Source organism: Oncorhynchus mykiss, chromosome 3 (genome assembly GCF_013265735.2).
Source record: "Oncorhynchus mykiss isolate Arlee chromosome 3, USDA_OmykA_1.1, whole genome shotgun sequence".
Classification (NCBI taxonomy): Eukaryota; Metazoa; Chordata; class Actinopteri; order Salmoniformes; family Salmonidae; genus Oncorhynchus; species Oncorhynchus mykiss.
The window spans coordinates 62,922,144-62,944,882 of record NC_048567.1 but is presented as its reverse complement, the minus strand read 5'-3'; the positions used below and the strand labels follow the sequence as shown (position 1 = coordinate 62,944,882).

At 44.8% G+C, this 22,739-nt stretch overlaps 1 protein-coding gene across 1 annotated transcript in view; it reads left to right on the top strand.

The window, feature by feature from the left end:
- The first annotated feature begins 1,364 nt into the window (after positions 1–1,364).
- Positions 1,365–22,739, top strand: part of LOC110504409 (E3 ubiquitin-protein ligase SH3RF3-like) — a 73,771-nt gene continuing 52,396 nt past the window's right edge. The window contains exon 1 of the mRNA XM_036974886.1: positions 1,365–1,962. Coding sequence (XP_036830781.1) covers positions 1,579–1,962 — 384 coding nt within the window. The 5' untranslated portion in view covers positions 1,365–1,578. The remainder of the gene's footprint in view (positions 1,963–22,739) is intronic.

Below are 22,739 nucleotides of genomic sequence, written 5' to 3'. Positions count from 1 at the left end.
GAGAACATCAGCCAGGCAGGATGTCAGATCTGGGGAACACAGCTTTCCCCGGGGGCAGGAGTTAAACGTGAGAAAAGGGCAGGTAGAGACAGGCAGAGACAGGTAGAGAGAGACGGTTCTGTGCAGCTGACAGACCTTCTGCTCCCTCAACCATGAGGCTCTAACAGCAACAGGAACTAAGGCTGCATCTGAAATCGCACTCTATTCCGTATAAGGCTCTGGGCAACAGGAGTGCACCAAGGTGTCGTTTCAGACCAGATTTGCTCATAATCAGAAATATGGTTTAGATGGCAACTAGGAATGTGTGTGTGTGTGTGTGTGTGTGTTCAGTCCAAAAGCAACCTCTTAGATCTTACAATATAAGCTCAAGCAGTTAAAATATGTATTGAGGTCAAAATGAACTGAAACCTCACAGATAAAATGAGATTCTATTGTAGCTTCATCCAAACATCTGGGTTATTGATTAGTTCAACATTTCACCAGCAGGCGGCAGAAGAAACCCTCTGTTACCAACAATACTTGGCTACCTACCTACCGTCCACAAGAAAAGACAGACTAACTATTATTTCTCTAGTTGTCCGGGGGGTGGCAGTGTCTTCACACATCTGTCTGCTTTGATTGATGTGTTTTTTATTGAGTATCTATCATCGTCCAATGGTTATTTTGTGGTAGAGTAACCTACCATCCCACTCTCCTAACAGAGTCCACCAAATATCTGATTCACTTTGGTTATTGACTTTACACATGATTTATAACACCTAAAGATAAACCTGTGTTCCAACACTACTATTTCTGGAGTGCATCCCAGAAGATGGTGACAGGTTTTTGGTGATAATCTGTGTTGCATTATTTCTGATGATATGCATTCTCCACTCTGAAACCCACACAACTGTTTCATTATCACACACACACACACAGAGCTCTGCTCTCCCACACAGCCTTATAATCACTGGTTATCACCTCTCTCTGGTTGGCCTCACTGAGCACCTATAGCCTATACCCATCTGACACCTATAGGTAGCCTAGCTGTATGAATGAAGAACTGGCAGGGTGCTAATTGTAAAGAATTAACGGTCAGTTTGATTCCCAATTATCTCATCTCCTTCTCATTGTGTGTGTGTGTGTGTGTGTGTGTGTGTGTGTGTGTGTGTGTGTGTGTGTGTGTGTGTGTGTGTGTGTGTGTGTGTGTGTGTGTGTGTGTGTGTTTGTGTGTGTGTGTGTGTGTGAGAGAGAGAGAGAGAGCGAGAGAGAGAGAGAGCGAGAGAGAGAGAGGGAAAGAGAAAGAAAGAGAGAGAGAGAGATAGAGAGAGAGAGAGAGAGAGAGAGAGAGAGAGATGAGAGCGTGACCTCACTGCAATCTGCACAGCTGCGCGAGGGAGAGCAAGCAGAGAGAGCGAGAAGAGAGAGAGGGGTTGCCTGGTTGCCTTAACGGGCTCAGTTCGGGGAAATAGCACAACAGATTGCGCTTTTAAACAGCCTACGCCGATATGTATTCTTCAGTTTCTGGTGCATTAAACGCGAAATCAGAAACCAACACCCACTCGGTTAACGTCAATAATAATCGGTAAGGAATATTCGATGAGTGAGATGGACGAGTCGTCTCTGTTGGATTTGCTGGAGTGTTCAGTGTGTTTGGAAAGGCTGGACACTACAGCTAAAGTCCTGCCTTGCCAACACACCTTCTGTCGCCGCTGCTTGGAGAACATAGTCAGCTCCAGAAACGAACTGAGATGTCCCGAATGTCGCATCCTAGTCGGCTGTGAGGTGGACGACCTCCCCGCGAATATCTTGCTGGTCCGCCTGCTGGACGGGATCAAACAGCGGCCACGGAATGCAGGCAGTACCAGACAGTCCCAGGTGGGGGGCGGAGAGTCATTGGGTTGTGCAGCCGGGATCAGCGCCTCTCCCCCGGGCAGTGGGATCAGGGACCTGCCGGTGGCCACAAGGAGCTCCCCCGTCAAGGTACTTAGCTCTGCTACTTGGTATTTGGACTGGTTGGCTGCCAACTTGCTGTACAGAATGTTCCTTGGCTAGAATTCTGAAGAACCGAGTTGCTGTATACATGTGTGGGGGTGGTGGGGTTGCATAGCTGGACAACTGAGAATCTGTTTGGGAAATCTAATTTCACACACTAATGTGTTGAAAGACTTCCTATGTGTGCTCTACCCCCAACTCCTGCAGCGAAAGACACAATTAGACAGAATTGAGCTATGGAGAGAGAGAGAGAGAGAGAGAGAGGGAAAGAGAGGGGAGGGGGTATAGAGAGAGAGAGAAAGTAAGAGATACCTGTGCTATTCATGTTATTGCTAGACAGACAAGCGAGGTATAGCTGCGAGATATGATTTAGTTACCTCAGTGGCATGGCTGTGCTGTGTTCAGGTAGTCTAGAGATGCAGCCGGCCGACAGCTGCATATGTTTCATAACGGAGGCTGAACAATAACAGCCAGCACAGTGGGCCTTTAAATATAAGCTACTCTAGGTTTATTAACAGTATCCTAAGGTTTCTGGATGTTAGGGCCTATACTGTATGGATGTTTTATAGGCAGATAACATATTTGTTAATGCTTTCAGCTCCATGTCGTAGCATGTCAAGTCTTTGGCCAATAGGCCACATGATGTCATTAAGAGTGCCTTTTATTCTCACACTTCTCAATCCTCTGAAGGGGAGCAGGGTGACTATTGAACATGAGCCCAGGACTGAGAGAGTGTGTGGTGGGCTGCAGTCAGCTGACCTGCCAGATAGAACCACTAGCAGAAGCAGTAGACTCTAAACACTCATCATGAGTTGAGTACTGGAACGCTTACTCTCCCCCACTCTTTGTCTCTCAATGTATTTCTCTTTCTCTCTCTCTCTGACCAGTCACTGTTTGTTTTAGCTCCTTTGTGAGAGCAGGACACTCTGGAGACTCGGAGTAGAAAACACTCACAACCTCCCCCTCTCTCCCACCTAATTGATGGGAAGTTCGGCTCTTTTTTACTGAATCCGATCTTTCAACTAATTTCGTTCATTTGAGTCAGTAATGCCAAGAGCACGCAGGACCTACTGTCCACGAACAATGAACTGAAAACTCGAAATAGTAATAATTATACAAGCCTCTCGTTCACATGTCGTTCCCCATAAAGGGTTTATTGGAGCTGTCATTTTGACTGAGATTTGTAAATGCGTGCTTTAAACGATGTGAAATTGTTTATTACTAGGCATACAAATAAGATGATTTATTGGTACAATTGAAAACGAGGTCTAGTTGTGGCCGCAACCGGACTAGATTGTGAACGACTCTTGTAGGAATGCATTGCTTGGGGTGATTAGCACAATATCTTTCGCCAAGTGGTGCACCCCAGACGATTCGCTCTCGAGTTCGAGTGTTGAGAAGAGTTTTGGCTGTATGTTTTGGCTCTACAAAGCTGTGTCCATCAAAACATTCAATAATCAATTATTTGCATTCATTATTGCACCATGCGATCAATTACCAGTTATACACATATTTCTTTCTTCTATATACTGCCTGCAGCGTGATCAACTTTGTCTGTGCACATAATTATATGACAGACAGTTGTTGACCGGAGCACGTCTCTGGAGTCACCGGAGGAGCGCACATTAATCCTGCTGTAGAATTCATTGCGGCCAGCAGGTCAAAGGAACGACTAAAATTAACGAGTGACTCAGAAAAACTAGTCATGACTCTGAAGTCACTAAAATTAGTCTATCAAAATGAACGAATCGTTTGCGAACATCACATCTATTCACTACCCAAACTCCACAGGACGTAGTTATGGTGTGCAATGTGTGTGTATGTACGTGCGTATACAATGAGTATACAACACATAAAGGACACCTGCTCTTTCCATGACCTAAACCATAAACCGGACGGTACACGTTTCAGTGGGGGAGCTCAGGTCATGTTGTGCACAAGCATAAATCACATCCGTAATTTAGTCCTGTCCGAATCTGCGGTGTCAGTCATTTTTACTTGGCAGGAAGAATTTATTCCAGCCCTAAAAACCTACTATTTTCGTCAATCTCCCAAGTCCTCTGATAATACTTATCCTGTGCGAGTCGTCATCCCAGTATTTTAAGGGATATTACAGTTTATCAGGTGCTGCAACCAGTTTGGGTAAGAACATGGGAACAGATGTATTGTTAAAACAAAGTGTTGCACGTAGCCTACATATGAATATTTTTTTGTCACATATTAACTTTCCTAGTACCATGTACCATGGTACATAGTACCATGTTTGTCTTTTAAAATATGAAGTGGACGATATTGTCCCAGTGAACTGACCAAATACGTCAGTTAATTAAATGTCTGCATTGGTTACAGTTCATGCTTCTTATTGGTTATTATTTGGACTTTCTCTGAACTGAAGACCATTAGGCCAACATTAGGCTATCCCTGTACATGTGAAATATCTTCGTCTAGAGGAGCCTCCAGGCTGCCGTCATACCGGTACATGTTGAATGAGGAAAACAAATAATTACAGGGGCAGCTTGGTAAAACTAATCCCTTCCGGAATCATCGACTGTAAAACGGACATGCTGGGGTAATAATTACATAATGGACATTCTATAGTAATACTAGTCCAGTGCAAATAGAGCTATAGACTGACCAGGTGAATCCAGGTGAAAGATTTGTCCTTTATTGATGTCACTTTTTGAATCACTTCAATCAGTGTAGATGAAGGGGGGAGACAGGTTAAATAATGAGTTTTAAGCCTCGAGACAATTGAGACATGGGTTGTGTATGTGTGCCATTCAGAGGGTGAATGAGCAAGACAAAATATGTAAGTACCTTTGAATGGGTTTGGTAGTAGGTGCCAGGCGCACCGGTTTGTGTCAAGTACTGCAAAGCTGCTGGGTTTTTCCACACTCAACAGTTTCTAGAGTGTATCAAGAATGGTCAACCATCCAAATGACATCCAGCCAACTTGACACAACTGTGGGAAGCATTGGAGTCAACATGGGCCAGCATCCCTGTGGAATGCTTTTGACGCCTTGTAGAGTCCATGCCCCGACGAATTGAAGCTGTTCTGAGGGCAAAAATGGGGGTGCCCTAATTTTTGGTATACTCAGTGCATGTTTGTACGAATGTTTTTGAGGTCAGCCTTTCCCCCGCTGAGTTTCAGAGGTGCTTCATGGTGACATCACCACCCACAGACCACGGCTTTGAAGTGTGTTCACCTGTATTTACAGGTAGTTCTGAGCCTTGATCTCTGCTGCCATTAGTAACACACCCTGGTGATGACAGGGCAGCGCAGGCCACCACCTTACATTACTACTACACTAATAGCAGCAGAGGGGGTTGGAGTGTTTGTTTTGTATCTGAGTTCAGGCAGACAGACTGACATTAAAGTTTCATATAAGCTTTTACTTCTGACAAGAGAGGAGGACACAGCTGCCACTACTGACACCATCACACACACACACACACACACACACACACACACACACACACACACACACACACACACACACACACACACACACACACACACACACACACACACACACACACACACACACACACACACACAGCTATGTATTACTATACTTGTGAGGAGTTTTTTTGGGATCAACAATTGATTCCCATTCAACTTCCTATTTTCCTTAACCCCTAACCTTGACCCCTAACCTTGACCCCTAACCCTAACATTAACCCCTAACCCTAACTCTAACCCTAACATTAACCCCTAACCCTAATTCTAACTCTAACCCTAACCTTAACCCCTAACCCTAATTCTAACTCTAACCCTAACATTAACCGATAACCCTAATTCTAACTCTAACCCTAACCTTAGCCCCAACCCTAATTCTAACTCTAACCCTAACCTTAACCCCTAACCCTAACCCTAATTCTAACATTAACCCCTAACCCTAATTCTAACTCTAACCCTAACCTTAACCCCTAACCCTAATTCTAACCCTTAACCTAATCGCTATGTCTAAGTGTGGACTGGCAAAATATCCTCACCTTTTTACATTTTAGTTGGTTTACTATTCTTGTTAGGACTTGGTACTCACAAGTATCGTAAAACATGTCCACACACATGCGCACGCAGACACACACACGCACACACACACATGCACACACACACATACTCTCTCTTTCTCCCTCTCTTTTTCTCTCGTTCTTTCTTTCCAGATAGCCCATATGTTGGTAATGTGCTGCAATCCTTTAGCTCTGTGAGGAATGCTTTCGACAGTCATTTTCATGGGTGTGTGTGTGACAGAGAGGGAGGGAGAAAAATAGCAAGAGAGATGGGTTAGTTTAAGATGTCCCCTACAGACTAGACAGCCAGCCGTAGCTGTGCTTTATTCCACTGAACACTTACACCCTCATCATTTATTAATTAAGGAGCAAGAATATAATTTAATGTGTGTGTGTGTGTGTGTGTGTGTGTGTGTGTGTGTGTGTGTGTGTGTGTGTGTGTGTGTGTGTGTGTGTGTGTGTGTCCGTGCGCGTGGGACTGCTGCTGTTCCAGTTCGAAGCAGGGGATAAAGGGCAGAGAGGATTCAGAGGGGACCTTTTGTCTTTGCTGACAAACACACACACTTATATATACAGTACACACACAGCTCAGCCCACAGGGAGAGCCTCTGATATGGAGAGCACATTGAAGGCAAGCAGACACATGCAGTATTAATGCAGTAATGTGGTATTAATGAAGTTTTAGTAAAGGTAATGTGTAATGTGTATGTAATGAGTGTCAGGTTGTTGATTTTGGTGATGACTGACTTACTGGACTGTTACTGCCTCTCAACCTTTTTTTCTTTCACCATGACAGGAAAATTAACATATTACAAGGTAACTATTTACAAATGATTTACAAGTATGGCGAGTCGCTGACTTACTTCTGTGATTGTGAAAAAATGAAAGCAGTGCTGTCACGAGGTTGCTGTCACGCAGGTTACCATGACAACGATCACAACAACAGGGTCAAAGTTGAATGTCTCTTGCTCTTTACCGCCAAAAGCAATGGCGATATAAAAGGCAAATCCTGACAAGAATGTGGTAAACAATTATTTTTTCAGGCAGCATACCGCATATCCTATGTATTTGGTATTTTAGTTTTTTATTAGGATCCCCATTAGCAGTTGCGAAAGCAGCAGCTACTCTTCCTGGGGTCCACATGAAACATGACATAATACAGAACATTAATAGACAAGACCAGCTCAAGGACAGAACTACATACGTTTAAAACATCACACATCGCCTAAATATCAGTGCATACACACAAAATATCTTGGCGAAATAGGAGAAAGGTGTTGTGAAGTGTTGCTTTATTATAATTATTTTAAACCAGGTTTGCTGTTCTCTTGGGCAATCTGAGATGGAAAGTAGTTCCATGCAATCATGGCTGTATATAATACTGTACATTTTCTTACATTTCTTCTGGATTTGGGGACGGTGAAAAGACCCCTGGTAGCATGTCTGGTGGGGTAAGTGTGTGTGTCAGAGCTGTGTGTAAGTTGACAACGCAAACAATTTGCCATTTTTAACACATTCATGTTTCTTATAAAAACAGGAAGTGTTGCAGTCTGTCTCTCCTCTACTTTTAGCCAAGAGAGACTGTCATGAATAGTATTGATATTAGCCCTCTGATTACAGTGAAGAGCAAGATGTGCCGCTCTGTTCTGGGCCAGCTGCAGCTTAACTAGGTCCTTCTTTGCAGCATTTGACCATATGACTGGATAAGATGAAACTAGATTCTGCAGGACTTGGTTTGTGGAGTGTGGTGTCAAAAAAGCAGAGCATCTCTTTATCACAGACAGACCTCTCCCCATCTTAACCATTGAATCAATATGTTTTGACCATGACAGTTTACAATCCAAGGTAACACCAAGTAATTTAGTCTTCTCAACTTGCTTATCCATTATCAGATTCAGCTGAGGTCTAGAACGTAGGGAATGATTTGTACCAAATACAATGCTCTTCATTTTAGAGATGTTCAGGACTAGCCTGAGATTTCTTGCCACCCTTTCTAAAACTGACTGCAACTCTTTGTTTAGGGTTGCACTAATTTCACTAGCTGTGGTTTCTGACTTGTATAGGGTGTAATAATCAGCATACATAGACACACAGGCTTTGTTTAATGCCATTGGCAGGTTATTAGAAAAAAAGAGAGTCAAGAGAGCTGCCCTGCAGTACACCACACTTGTTTTATATTAGAGTAGCTTCCATTAAAGAAAACCCCTTGTGTTCTATTAGATAGATACCTATAAAGGTTGAAAAGCCATAACATGTTCGTTTTTTCATCAGCAGATCAAAGTTAGGGCTGTTACGGGGACCGTATTACTGCCACACCGGCGGTCACAAGTCATGAAGGCAGTCAAATTCCACATGATCGTTTAGTCACGGTAATTAGGCTTCTCCAAGCTCTGATGCTGCTGATGGTCATTAGTAGCCTACCAAACTTGCTAACTGCCTGGAACTCAGCACTCCATTGTCCATCTAATCACGCTGACATCAATGCAAATGTATTTGAAAATCTAATCAAACACTTCATGAGAGCCCATGAGCTCATGTTGCTCAACATTTCAATAAGCTATGCAATTGTATGAGAAAACTGATGTTATGGCCTCTATTAAAAAGAGGAGGATCCCATCGGCTTTCTATAGGCTAGGCCTACTATATTTATTTATAAACTTTCCTAATATTAAGCACATTGTTTATATTTACAACAGGAGTATAGCCGACCTGGCTGGTATGAAAATAAACCACGGGTGTAACGGTTTTCTACGTGTGAAGGAGAGTCGGACCAAAATGCAGCGTGTAGATTGCGATCCATGTTTAATGAACAAACGTAAAACACGAATCAATTATAAACACTACAAAACAAAGAACGTAACGAAAACCGAAACAGCCTATACTAGTGTAATCTAACACAGGAACAACGACACTAAGGACATCAAGAAAAAACCCAACACCAAACAGGCTACCTAAATATGGTTCCCAATCAGAGACAATGACGAACACCTGCCTCTGATTGAAAACCATATCAGGCCAAACATAGAACTAGACAAACTAGACATGAAACATAGAATGCCCACTCAGCTCACACCCTGACCAACCAAAACATAGAAATATACAAAGTAAACTATGGTCAGGGTGTGACAGTACCCCCCCCCCCCCCCACCTGAACCTATAGGGGAGGGTCTGGGTGGGCATCTGTCCGCGGTGGCGGCTCTGGTGCTGGATGTGGCCCCCACTTCACCTTAGTCTTCCCCCACCTTATCCTCTTCCGTGGCCTCCTCACCATGGCAACTCTTCTCAATGGACAGAGGGACGGCAGCTCGGGACAGAGGGGCGGAAGCTCTGGACAGAGGGGCGGCAGCTCCTGGCTGACTGGCGACCCCTGGCTGACTGGCAGATCTGGAAGAGTCTGGTCGACTGGCAGATCTGGAAGAGTCTGGTCGACTGGCAGATCTGGAAGAGTCTGGTCGACTGGCAGATCTGGAAGAGTCTGGTCGACTGGCAGATCTGGAAGAGTCTGGTCGACTGGCAGATCTGGAAGAGTCTGGTCGACTGGCAGATCTGGAAGAGTCTGGTCGACTGGCAGATCTGGAAGAGTCTGGTCGACTGGCAGATCTGGAAGAGTCTGGTCGACTGGCAGATCTGGAAGTGTCTGGTCGACTGGCAGATCTGGAAGAGTCTGGTTGACTGGCTGCTCTGGCTGCTCCATGCTGACTGGCTGCTCTGGCTGCTCCATGCTGACTGGCGGCCCTGGCTGCTCCATGCTGACTGGCGGCCCTGGCTGCTCCATGCTGACTGGCGGCCCTGGCTGCTCCATGCTGACTGGCGGCCCTGGCTGCTCCATGCTGACTGGCGGCCCTGGCTGCTCCATGCTGACTGGCGGCCCTGGCTGCTCCATGCTAACTGGCGGCTCTGGCGGCTCCTTGCAGACTGGCGGCTCTGGCGGCTCCTTGCAGACTGGCGGCTCTGGCGGCTCCTTGCAGACTGGCAGCTCCTTGCAGACTGGCAGCTTTGGCGGCATCCTGCAGACTGGCAGCTCTGGCAGCTCTATGCAGACTGGCAGCTCCTTGCAGACTGGCAGCTCCTTGCAGACTGGCAGCTCCTTGCAGACTGGCAGCTCCTTGCAGACTGGCAGTTCTGAACAGGCGGGAGACTCCGGCAGCGCTGTAGAGGAGGAAGGCTCTAACAGTGCTAGACAGGCGGGAGACTCCGACAGCGCTGGAGAGGAGGAAGGTTCTGGCAGCGCTGGACAGGCGAGGCGCACTGTAGGCCTGATGCGTGGTGCTGGCACTGGTGGTACTGGGCTGAGGACACGCACAGGAAGCCTGGTGCGGGGAGCTGCTACCGGAGGGCTGGGGTGTGGAGGTGGTACTGGAAAGACCGGACCGTGCAGGCGCACTGGAGCTCTTGAGCACCGAGCCTGCCCAACCTTACCTGGTTGAATGCTCACGGTCGCCCTGCCAGTGCGGCGAGGTGGAATAGCCCGCACTGGGCTATACAGGCGAACCGGAGACACCGAGCGCAAGGCTGGTGCCATGTAAGCCGGCCCAAGGAGACGCACTGGGGACCAGATGCGTAGAGCCGGCTTCATGGCATTAGGCTTGACGCTCAATCTAGCCCGGCCGACACGCGGAGCTGGAATATACCGCACCGGGCTATGCACCCGCACTGGGGACACCGTGCGCACCACTGCATAACACGGTGCCTGTCCGGTCTCTCTAGCCCCCCGGTAAGCACAGGGAGTTTGCGCAGGTCTCCTACCTGACGTAGCCATACTCCCTGTTAGCCCCCCCCCAATACATTTTTGGGGCTGACTCTAAAGCCTACGTCCGCGCCGCCTTGCTTGCTTCGCAAACTCCATTCTCCTATATCCATCCGCGCACTGCTCCATCGAATCCCAGGCGGGCTCCGGCGACCGCCCACCTGTCTATCTCCTCCCAAGAAGTATAGTCCATACTGTACTCCTCTTTGGGCTGCTCCTGTTGCCTCTTCTCCTGCTGCACCTTTGGGCGGCTACACTCCCCTGGTTTAGCCCAGGGTCCTCTCCCGTCGAGGATTTCCTCCCATGTCCAGAAATCCTTATTCCGCATCTCCTCTTTGGGCTGCTCCTGCCTGTTGACACGCTGCTTGGTCCTTTTGTGGTGGGTGATTCTGTAACGGCTTTCTTGTGGTGAAGGAGAGTCGGACCAAAATGCAGCGTGTAGATTGCGATCCATGTTTAATGAACAAACGTAAAACACGAATCAATTATAAACACTACAAAACAAAGAACGTAACGAAAACCGAAACAGCCTATACTAGTGTAATCTAACACAGGAACAACGACACTAAGGACATCAAGAAAAAACCCAACACCAAACAGGATACCTAAATATGGTTCCCAATCAGAGACAATGACGAACACCTGCCTCTGATTGAGAACCATATCAGGCCAAACATAGAACTAGACAAACTAGACATGAAACATAGAATGCCCACTCAGCTCACACCCTGACCAACCAAAACATAGAAATATACAAAGTAAACTATGGTCAGGGTGTGACAACGGGGAAAAGTGTCCTCCATTCACTATTTAAGTACATAGATGACATGTATTTTATCCCGCTGACCCTGTTTCGATATGTAAAGACAAGATTAAATCAAGAATATTCTGCTGTGTGACAATATTAGCCTATCACTTGTGAATTATATTTTATCACTTGTGAATGATGCCCAGCATAAGTGTCACGCCCTGGTCTTAGTATTTTGTGTTTTCTTTATTATTACCGTAACAGTAAGAAACAATGCCTTTTTATTGCTACTTTTTTCAAATCATAGTCACACAGCTCATGTACCCTAGCCTATAGGCCTATATGTTTTAATAAGGTTTGTATCACAACTAAAGTGGGCAAATAACTTCTTAAGATTAAGAACATTAATTCGCTTTACAAGGGGTGTAGAGCCTAACTGGCATATATAAGCAGCGTGTGAGTTTCAAGTTTGGGGAAGATACTATTCACCATAAAATTCACCTTTATAATAAAAGCATTACATGCATAACTGCATTTGTGGTCACTTTGAGAATGGTGTTTTCCGATAATGGAACATTCGCGCTTATAGCCTACTGCCGTGTGCGCATTGCTACGCTTATAATGCGAAGAAATACCCTAATAGTTTATCAACATTTTAAGCTAAACGTTCTGATCTGTTGCGTCAGCCACATTGCGTAAAAAACATATTTTGATGCTTGTGGTTATATTAATTTTGGATCTATCGCATCCCATATCTGTCCCAGACTATGTTTGGAATATGTATTTCTCACACAGAATAGAATAGGTCAACTCTTGTACTATGGGGGATAGTAGATTGACATAGGATTTTGTTTTGCTGTTCGTTAGGCCTACTCATCTTGTTGGCTGATGAAAAGTAAATGTGGACAGTTCTTCCAATATCTTCAATATGCGCCTCGGAATTGGATAAGGACACGTGCAGTAGCGTCCCTGATGTGCCTGTCTTCACTTGTAGCCCATGAGAAAGGCCCAATCACATGATGGAGCACACAACATTCAGGGAGAAGAGCACAACGGCCACTGGCCACAAAAGGCATGGATGTTTTTAGGGTGCATTACGGCCACACAAAGGCGATGCCGCCATGAAATTCTAGGCATTATCAAGTGCTTGTCAAATTGTGAATGAGTGACTGATGTAGTGTTCACAGCCTGCACAATAAACAAAGCAGAGCTCATGCTTTTCAAGCAACTTTTTTCAAATCATCATTAGAATCTCATCATGCAGGCTTAACAATGTATTAAAAATCTAAACATATAGCCCAACGTTTGTAGAACAACTAAAGTTACATTAATAACTCTAAATTAAGCATATAGGAATATTTCTGTGTTAACCGCTCAACACAGAATAACAGCATGTGCGCACTCCCTAAAATCGTTTGGAGAAAATATCCTTTCTATTTTATTCAGCTTTGTTCAATGTATTCTTCAGACTATAAAAAAATGCCATGGAATTCTAAGCAAATCTTGTCTAATAAATGAACTAGTGTAGCCCACAACCATATATCATAGCCAGATCAGGACCTAACATCAGGACATCTTAGAGTATGCTATTCTGTTCTTCTGAAATAGACTACATTTTCTTCATATCATGCTTCTTTAGACCAGTCTAAAATAAATAATGGGTTTATTGTGAAGGTGTAGGCTATATTACATGTATGTATTAGACTTTTAAAATGTAGATGCTCCAAAGGTCTGCATCAGGTCTGCATCATGTGTGGAAGCCAGGAGATGCTAAATGTGTTTATGTTAATTACGGTCAATTACCATGTGACCAACAGTTATTTGCTTGACAATCACCGGCTGGTTAAATTTCGTGACTGCCCCAGCTCTAATTATGGTTAATAATTTCAAAGGCTAACAGTACAGCTCCCACAATCTTCTTATTATCAATTTATTTCAACCAATCATCAGTCATTTGTGTCAGTGCAGTATATATTGAGTGGCCTTCTTTTTAAGCATGCTGAAAGTCTGTTGTTAATTTGGTCAAACACAGTTCTTTCCAAAATGGTGCTAGGAGTCGGCAGCAAGTTGGTTGGCCGGCTGTTAGAGCCTGTAAAGGGTGTGTTACCATTCTTGGGTTGCAGAATGACTTTGGCTTCTCTCCAGGTCTGAGACAAACATTATTTTCCAGACACAGATAAAAAAAAATGTCAAATAGGAGTGGCAATATAGTCCGCTTCCATCCTCAGTATCTTTCCATCTACGTTGTCAATACCAGGTGGTTTCTCATTATTGATGGACAACAATCATTTCCCCACCTCAACCTCACGAACTTTACAGAATTCAAAATTGCAATGTTTTTCTTTCATTGTTAGGTATTTTATGAATGAATATGATGTCTCACAGTTTGTTGTTGGCATTTCATGCCTAAGTTTGCCTACTTTGCCATTGAAATAGTCATTGAAGTAACTGGCAACATCAAAAGGTTGTGTGATAAATGAGCCATCAGATTCAATGAAAGAGGGAATTGAATTAGTCTTTCTGCCTATAATTTAATTGAACATATTCCAAAGCTTTTCCGTCATACTTTTGTCATTTATCTTGTTTTCATAATACAGTTTCTTCTTTTTGTTCAGTTAAGTCACCTCATTTCTCAATTTACATGAAGTTTGCTAATCAGATGTGCCTCGTCCCTCTCAACCATACAGCTTTTCAATTCCTCATCAATCGATGTGGGTTTAACAACTCTAACAGTCAATTTCTTAATAGGTTCATGCTTATCAATAACTGGAAGAAACAATTTCATAAATGGACCAAGTGCAGTGTCTGAATGCTCCTCATCAGACCAACACATATTTTGTTGTATCTTAAACATAGGAATCAGTACAAAAATGTTGTATGATCTCTTATACACTATTTTAAGCCCAGCTTTTCAGACGTTATATTCTCTAGATATGGCCACTATATTATGGTCAATACATCCAGTGTGTACAGATACAGACAGCTTCATTGCAACGTTCTGCAGCATTGGTAGAAATGATACATGTGGATGATCTAGTTCCTGTACTGTTTGTAAACATCCTGGTAGGTTGATTAATAACCTGAACCAGATTAAAGGCACTGGTTACAGTGAGTAGCTTCCTCTTGAGCGGACAGCTATCTGTTAACATCACACACATTGTCAAGAATTGCAAACATATTATCCAGATAATGAATGTTAGCACTTGGTTGCATATAACAGCACCTCAAAAGAAATTGCTTTAGATGAGGCAGGTGAACATGCAACCACAACACTTCAACAGCATTACACATGAGAGCCCCTCCCAGCTATACAGAAATATGGCTCTGAACATATACAACAATGCCTCCGCCATAGGCATTCCTGTCTCTTCTGTGGATGTTATATCCCTGTATTGTTACTGCTGTATCATCAAAGGAATTATCTTAGTGAGTCTCAGAGATGGCCAATATATGAATGTTATCTGATTTTAGCAGCCTTATTTCCAAGGATACATATATTAATATGGGTTATTTTAAGCCCTTTTTAAGCTCTTTCCTGGGTAGCTGATCAGAGATGGACATAATATGAAGGGAAAAAACACACAAAGCATGACAAGAACATTGTTCGGCTAATAGAGTCAGTCAATCAGGCACTTGTGAGTGTCAGTTGGTGTATGTGTGTGTGTGTGTGATGTGGGGCTGAAGCTACCGACCTGGAGGCTAGGCTCTCTCACTCTTCCTATTCTGATGGGAGGGAAAGTGGGCAATGAGCCTGTCGTAGCGGATGTACCCAATGTCCCCACGCTCTCTGATATATTTCATGGCTGGGATCAGTTCTTTCCTCCTCAGGCGCACAGCTTCCGAGTAGTCCTCGCTAAGGAAGATGTTGGTTCCTCTCAAGTTCCTGTCTCTCTCCAGAACAGCCATTCATTCTGTCCTTAAACCTCAGGAACTTGACCACTATAGGCCTGGGTCTGTCTCCTGGGCTGGTTACAGTTTTTTTCAGACTTGTGGGCGCGCTCCACCTCAATCTTCATATGATCCATCTGCAGCTTTTCACTGATACTTTTTCTTACCTTCTCCTCAGACTCGGCCCAGTGCTCAGTGCTCTGGTATGCCATCCACAATGATGTTATTCCTCCTGGACTGTCCCTCTAAATAGTCTGTTTTACCATTGTTAATAATGAGAGGACATATTGCTGCAAGTCTCTTTCAGGACATCCACCTCTCTTTGGGAGAACTGCAGACTGTTCTTAAGTCCCTGGACCTCTCTGGTCAGATCGTCCATTCTTTTGTTGGTTGAGTCCATCAGTATTTGGACAACGCTCTTTAAGCTACAGTATTTTCCTGTTGTTATAACAACTGCTTGTAGAACCCTTTTTGTCCGTTTAAAAGATCCTTTACCTGTGATAGAGAAACACTGTCCTCTCCATGACTCCCACCTTTGGATTTGGGTGCCATGTTAGCAATGTAGGCTAACGCTGGTAGTCCCACTCAGTCCCAGACAGGGCAGGTCTCAGGGCAGATTTAAACAGAAACAAACAGCAAGGCGCCACCTTTTTCTGCGATTACAGCTGTAAGTCGCTTGGGGTATGTCTCTATCAGTTTTGCACATCGAGAGACTGACATTTTTTCCCATTCCTCCTTGCAAAACAGCTCGAGCTCAGTGAGGTTGGATGGAGAGCATTTGTGAACAGCAGTTTTCAGTTCTTTCCACAGATTCTCGATTGGATTCAGGTCTGGACTTTGACTTGGCCATTCTAACACCTGGATATGTTTATTTTTGAACCATTCCATTGTAGATTTTGCTTTATGTTTTGGATCATTGTCTTGTTGGAAGACAAATCTCCGTCCCAGTCTCAGGTCTTTTGCAGACTCCATCAGGTTTTCTTCCAGAATGGTCCTGTATTTGGCTCCATCCATCTTCCCATCAATTTTAACCATCTTCCCTGTCCCTGCTGAAGAAAAGCAGGCCCAAACCATGATGCTGCCACCACCATGTTTGACAGTGGGGATGGTGTGTTGCTTTTACGCCAAACATAACGTTTTGCATTGTTGCCAAAAAGTTCAATTTTGGTTTCATCTGACCAGAGCACCTTCTTCCACATGTTTGGTGTGTCTCCCAGGTGGCTTGTGGCAAACTTTAACCGACACTTTTTATGGATATCTTTAAGAAATGGCTTTCTTCTTGCCACTCTTCCATAAAGGCCAGATTTGTGCAATATACGACTGATTGTTGTCCTATGGACAGAGTCTCCCACCTCAGCTGTAGATCTCTGCAGTTCATCCAGAGTGATCATGGGCCTCTTGGCTGCATCTCTGATCAGTCTTCTCCTTGTATGAGCTGAAAGTTTAGAGGGACGGCCAGGTCTTGGTAGATTTGCAGTGGTCTGATACTCCTTCCATTTCAATATTATCGCTTGCACAGTGCTCCTTTGGATGTTTAAAGCTTGGGAAGTCTTTTTGTATCCAAATCCGGCTTTAAACTTCTTCACAACAGTATCTCGGACCTGCCTGGTGTGTTCTTTGTTCTTCATGATGCTCTCTGCGCTTTTAACGGAACTCTGAGACTATCACAGTGCAGGTGCATTTATACGGAGACTTGATTACACACAGGTGGATTGTATTTATCATCATTAGTCATTTAGGTCAACATTGGATCATTCAGAGATCCTCACTGAACTTCTGGAGAGAGTTTGCTGCACTGAAAGTAAAGGGGCTGAATAATTCTGCACGCCCAATTTTTCAGTTTTTGATTTGTTAAAAAAGGTTGAAATATCCAATAAATGTCGTTCCACTTCATGATTGTGTCCCACTTGTTGTTGATTCTTCACAAAAAAATACAGTTTTATATCTTTATGTTTGAAGCCTGAAATGTGGCAAAAGGTCGCAAAGTTCAAGGGGGACAAATACTTTCGCAAGGTACTGTAACACACACGAGCTGATCAATATGGGAGTGTTGAAGTTGTGTGAAGAAAGAGTCTGTTGTAGTTGGAGAGAGCTGGAGAGAGAAAGAGAGAGAGAGAAGGAGATGGAGATAAAGAGAGAAATGGGAGATTGAAAGAGAGAAGTAGTGCGTAGCTGGGGGTGGAGATGCAGAGGGGTGTATAGGCCTAGATGAGGGTGTTGTGGGCTAAACAAGTTTTGAGCTTGGCTGTATTTCCCATGGGGTTAAAGGTTAACTCCTACCCCCCCCATGACACGCACACACACAAGGTTAAAAGGTTAACCCCCCGCCATTGTTAGTATGGAGATGAGGGTGAGAAGTCAGTCAGGTCTGGCGGCTGGCCTAGTGTAATTCATACACGGAGGGAAGGATAATAAGAAATGATCAGTCACCAATCTGACTGACCAGATCATCTCTCTGTGCAACTCAACAATGTATCAGCCCACTGAGACAAAGCCTGATGTATTATCACAGGATCTAACGTCAAACCCCAGACATGGTTACTCATCCTCCAGGTCGACACTACTATAAACATTAGGTATTAATGTTCTCCTGTGGAACACTTCTCTGAAGAATTATGTAATTAAAATGTGTTGCCTTTGTCTGTCTGTCTGTCTGCCTGTCTGTCTGTCTGTCTGTCTGTCTGTCTGTTCACATGTGTGAAAGCAGTGTGTCACATCCTGTTGCGACCAGGGTCTACTTTCTCTTTGTTTAGTCTACAGGAGGAGAGTGAAAGAGACAGAGAGACATAGTCAACAGGAGATAGCGGGATGGAGAGAGAGGAAGAGAGAGAGAGGTGTGAGCTGTAGGTCTTGTCAAACAAAGAGACATTGCCGGAGGAAATGTGGACATGATGTCATTGATCAGTCTGATTAGCTCACACACACACACACACACACACACATATATACACACACACACACATATATACACACACACACACATACACACACACACACACACACACACACACACACACACACACACACACACACACACACACACACACACACACCTCAGCTCCGATCTCTGTATTGACCAGCTTGCAGCAGAGCAGTTCCACAGTCCTGACAGATAATTTAAAACCCATTCTCTGTATGCTGTCTGCCAGTGCCTGGAATTGGCTATCTCCTCTGTGATGCAGTGTGTGTGTAATTGGCTATATCTCTGTGGGTGTAAAGGGAAATGGAGAGTCCATCATCTTTAGAGCCTCTCTCTCCCTCCATCCATCCCTCTCTCTCTTTCCCTCCATCCCTCTCTCTGTCAGGCTGAGTGATGCTGATGATTATTCTGCTGCAAATTAAACCTCTGTTTCATCAGGAGGCCTGGTGATCTCTCTCTCTCTCTCTCTCTCGCTCTCTCTCTCTCTCCCTCCCTCTCCCTTTCTCTCTCGCTCTTTCTCTCCCTCTCCCTTTCTCTCTCCCTCTCTCTCTCCCTTTCTCTCCCTCTCATTGTGGGGTGAAGTGATGTTTATCCTCACGGCAGATGCTTTAACGCTCTTCATTCTGAGGTTAATTTATTCTGATCAGCTTGACAGAGAGACTAGTGGCAACATACCAAACCCATCTCTCCTACCCTATCATCACATCCTTACTGACTGGTCACATACCAAACCCATCTCTCCTACCCTATCCTCACATCCTTACTGACTGGTCACATACCAAACCCATCTCTCCTACCCTATCATCACATCCTTACTGACTGGTCACATACCAAACCCATCTCTCCTACCCTATCATCACATCCTTACTGACTGGTCACATACCAAACCCATCTCTCCTACCCTATCCTCACATCCTTACTGACTGGTCACATACCAAACCCATCTCTCCTACCCTATCCTCACATCCTTACTGACTGGTCACATACCAAACCAGCCTCTCCTACCCTATCATCACATCCTTACTGACTGGTCACATACCAAACCCATCTCTCCTACCCTATCATCACATCCTTACTGACTGGTCACATACCAAACCAGCCTCTCCTACCCTATCCTCACATCCTTACTGACTGGTCACATACCAAACCCATCTCTCCTACCCTATCCTCACATCCTTACTGACTGGTCACATACCAAACCCATCTCTCCTACCCTATCATCACATCCTTACTGACTGGTCACATACCAAACCCATCTCTCCTACCCTATCATCACATCCTTACTGACTGGTCACATACCAAATCAGCCTCTCCTACCCTATCCTCACATCCTTACTGACTGGTCACATACCAAACCCATCTCTCCTACCCTATCCTCACATCCTTACTGACTGGTCACATACCAAACCAGCTTCTCCTACCCTATCATCACATCCTTACTGACTGGTCACATACCAAACCCATCTCTCTTACCCTATCCTCACATCCTTACTGACTGGTCACATACCAAACCAGCCTCTCCTACCCTAACTCACATCCTTACTGACTGGTCACATACCAAACCCATCTCTCCTACCCTATCCTCACATCCTTACTGACTGGTCACATACCAAACCCATCTCTCCTACCCTATCATCACATCCTTACTGACTGGTCACATACCAAACCCATCTCTCCTACCCTATCCTCACATCCTTACTGACTGGTCACATACCAAACCCATCTCTCCTACCCTATCCTCACATCCTTACTGACTGGTTACATACCAAACCCATCTCTCCTACCCTATCATCACATCCTTACTGACTGGTCACATACCAAACCAGCTTCTCCTACCCTATCATCACATCCTTACTGACTGGTCACATACCAAACCCATCTCTCCTACCCTATCCTCACATCCTTACTGACTGGTCACATACCAAACCAGCTTCTCCTACCCTATTATCACATCCTTACTGACTGGTCACATACCAAACCCATCTCTCTTACCCTATCCTCACATCCTTACTGACTGGTCACATACCAAACCCATCTCTCCTACCCTAACTCACATCCTTACTGACTGGTCACATACCAAACCCATCTCTCCTACCCTATCCTCACATCCTTACTGACTGGTCACATACCAAACCCATCTCTCCTACCCTATCATCACATCCTTACTGACTGGTCACATACCAAACCAGCCTCTCCTACCCTAACTCACATCCTTACTGACTGGTCACATACCAAACCAGCCTCTCCTACCCTATCCTCACCCAACCTCAAGTTCACATGGTTTGGATATATCTTATTCAATAGGGAGGTAATGGAGGAAAAAAATGATTTATGTGCACAATACTATGTTAGCCCACTGAGCTAAAGCCTAGGCATTTAATCAGGGAGCTTACACACGTCTTCAGGTCTCAGACAAGGTTACCCATTACATGAGAGTGGTTTACTGAACCATCTGCACCACACAGAGCTGCTATAATAGAGAGCTACTGTAGAAGGCAGAGGGAAACTGGGACAAGCAAACCCCCGCAGCGACACTTGTCTCCAAAATACACTTTTCTCTTCTACCTCATTTACACCAATTCTCAAATTCACCGCTCTCCGACCATTTCTCTCTCAACCTCTCTCCTGCTCGCTCTTTCTCCCTGTCTCCCGCTCTCTCTTTCTCCCTCTTCCTCTTTCTCTATCCCTCTCTGCTTCTTTGTCTCTTCCTCAGCCTCATGCTGGTATGAGTGGCATGATAATGCCTATCTGCTGAATACAGCTGCCAGCGCTCTCTCTTTCTCTCTCTCTCTCTCTCTTTCTCTCTCTCTCTCTCTCTGTCTCTCTCTCTCTCTCTCTCTTTCTCTCTCTCTCTCTCTCTCTCTCTCTCTCTCTCTCTCTCTCTCTCTCTCTCTCTCTCTCTCTCTCTCTCTCTCTCTCTCTCTCTCTCTCTCTCTCTTTAAAAACAAAACAAAGTATCATCAGGAAAGGATCCCTCCTTTCTGTTCATGCCTTGATTAAAGGAAATTATTAGATCCCACCTCTTCACTCCTAGTCAGTCACAGAGTTATAATAGTACTGTACCTGTCTACTAGGAAAATAGTGAAATGGAATTGTTCATGTGATGTTTCGTTCCAAATAAGTCACTCATATTGAGACAGAAGTACAGTCAGCCACACTGTGTGTGTGTGTGCACGCGCGCGCATGCATGCCTCTGTGTGTGTGCTTGCGATCAACTACAGCTTCAGGGATTGTACTACTTTTCTCTCTCTCTCTCTCTCTCCTGCTGATCTCTCTCTTGTCACATACTGTCTTTGATGTCCTCTTTTGTTTTGTGTATCTCATTACCATTATAAAGCAGAGTGTTTTTAAACATCACGCTCTCATTCTCTACTCTATCTCAGTCTACAGTTCTGTCTAGTCTATTCTGAGAGCCAGGTTAGAGAGAAAGGTGTGTGAGCAATGATTCTCACAGGCTATATTTAAGCAATAAGGCCTGAGGAGGTGTGGTATATGGCCAATATACCACGGCTAAGGGCTGTTCTTAGGTACGACGCAAAGCAGAGTCCCTGGACACAGCCCTTAGTCGTGGTATATTGGCCATATATCACAAACCCCTGAGGTGCCTTATTGCTATTAGAAACTGATTACCAATGTAAATAGAGCTGTAAAATAAATGTTTTGTCAAACCTGTGGTATACGGTCTAATATACCACGGCTGTCAGCCAATCAGCATTCAGGGATCGAACCACCCAGTTTATAACTAGATACATTCCATCCAACAGATCTACAGAACTGCCTAGAAGATGTAGGGGTTGATTTGGGATGCACACACACACACACACACACAGTGGTGGTCTATGGACAGACAAGTTGGACAGACTGGTGTCTGCTGGTGGTCTGTGGACAGACAGGTGGGACAGACTGGTAACTGCTGGTGGTCTGTGGACAGGTGTGTCTGGGTGCATGCATGAGTGTGCATGTGACAGGTGGGTCAGCTGGCTCTGTTAGAGTCTATTTCTCTATTTGTTTTAATTAAATCAATGATGTGGACTATTAGAAAATAAATGAACAAGAAGGGTATACAACTGGACCCCATTTTAAGACATATCTCTCTCCCTCTTATTTGCACACTTTCTCTCTCTGTCTCTCTCTCTGTCTCTCTCTCTGTCTCTCTCTCTGTCTCTCTCTCTCTCTCTCTCTCTCTCTCTCTCTCTCTCTCTCTCTCTCTCTCTCTCTCTCTCTCATGGGCAGGTTAGGGTTAACCCACAGGACAGAGAGAGAGAGAGAGAGAGAGAGAAGGAGGGAGGGTGGGTGGGTGGGTGGGTGGGTGGGTGGGTATCTGTCTGTCTGAGTTGTGGCTGTGTTTCAGATGTCAGTGTGGTTTCCCCAGACTACACAGTGGTATGGACTTCTGCCCAGACTGAATACGGGCGCACGCACACACGCACACACACACACACACACAC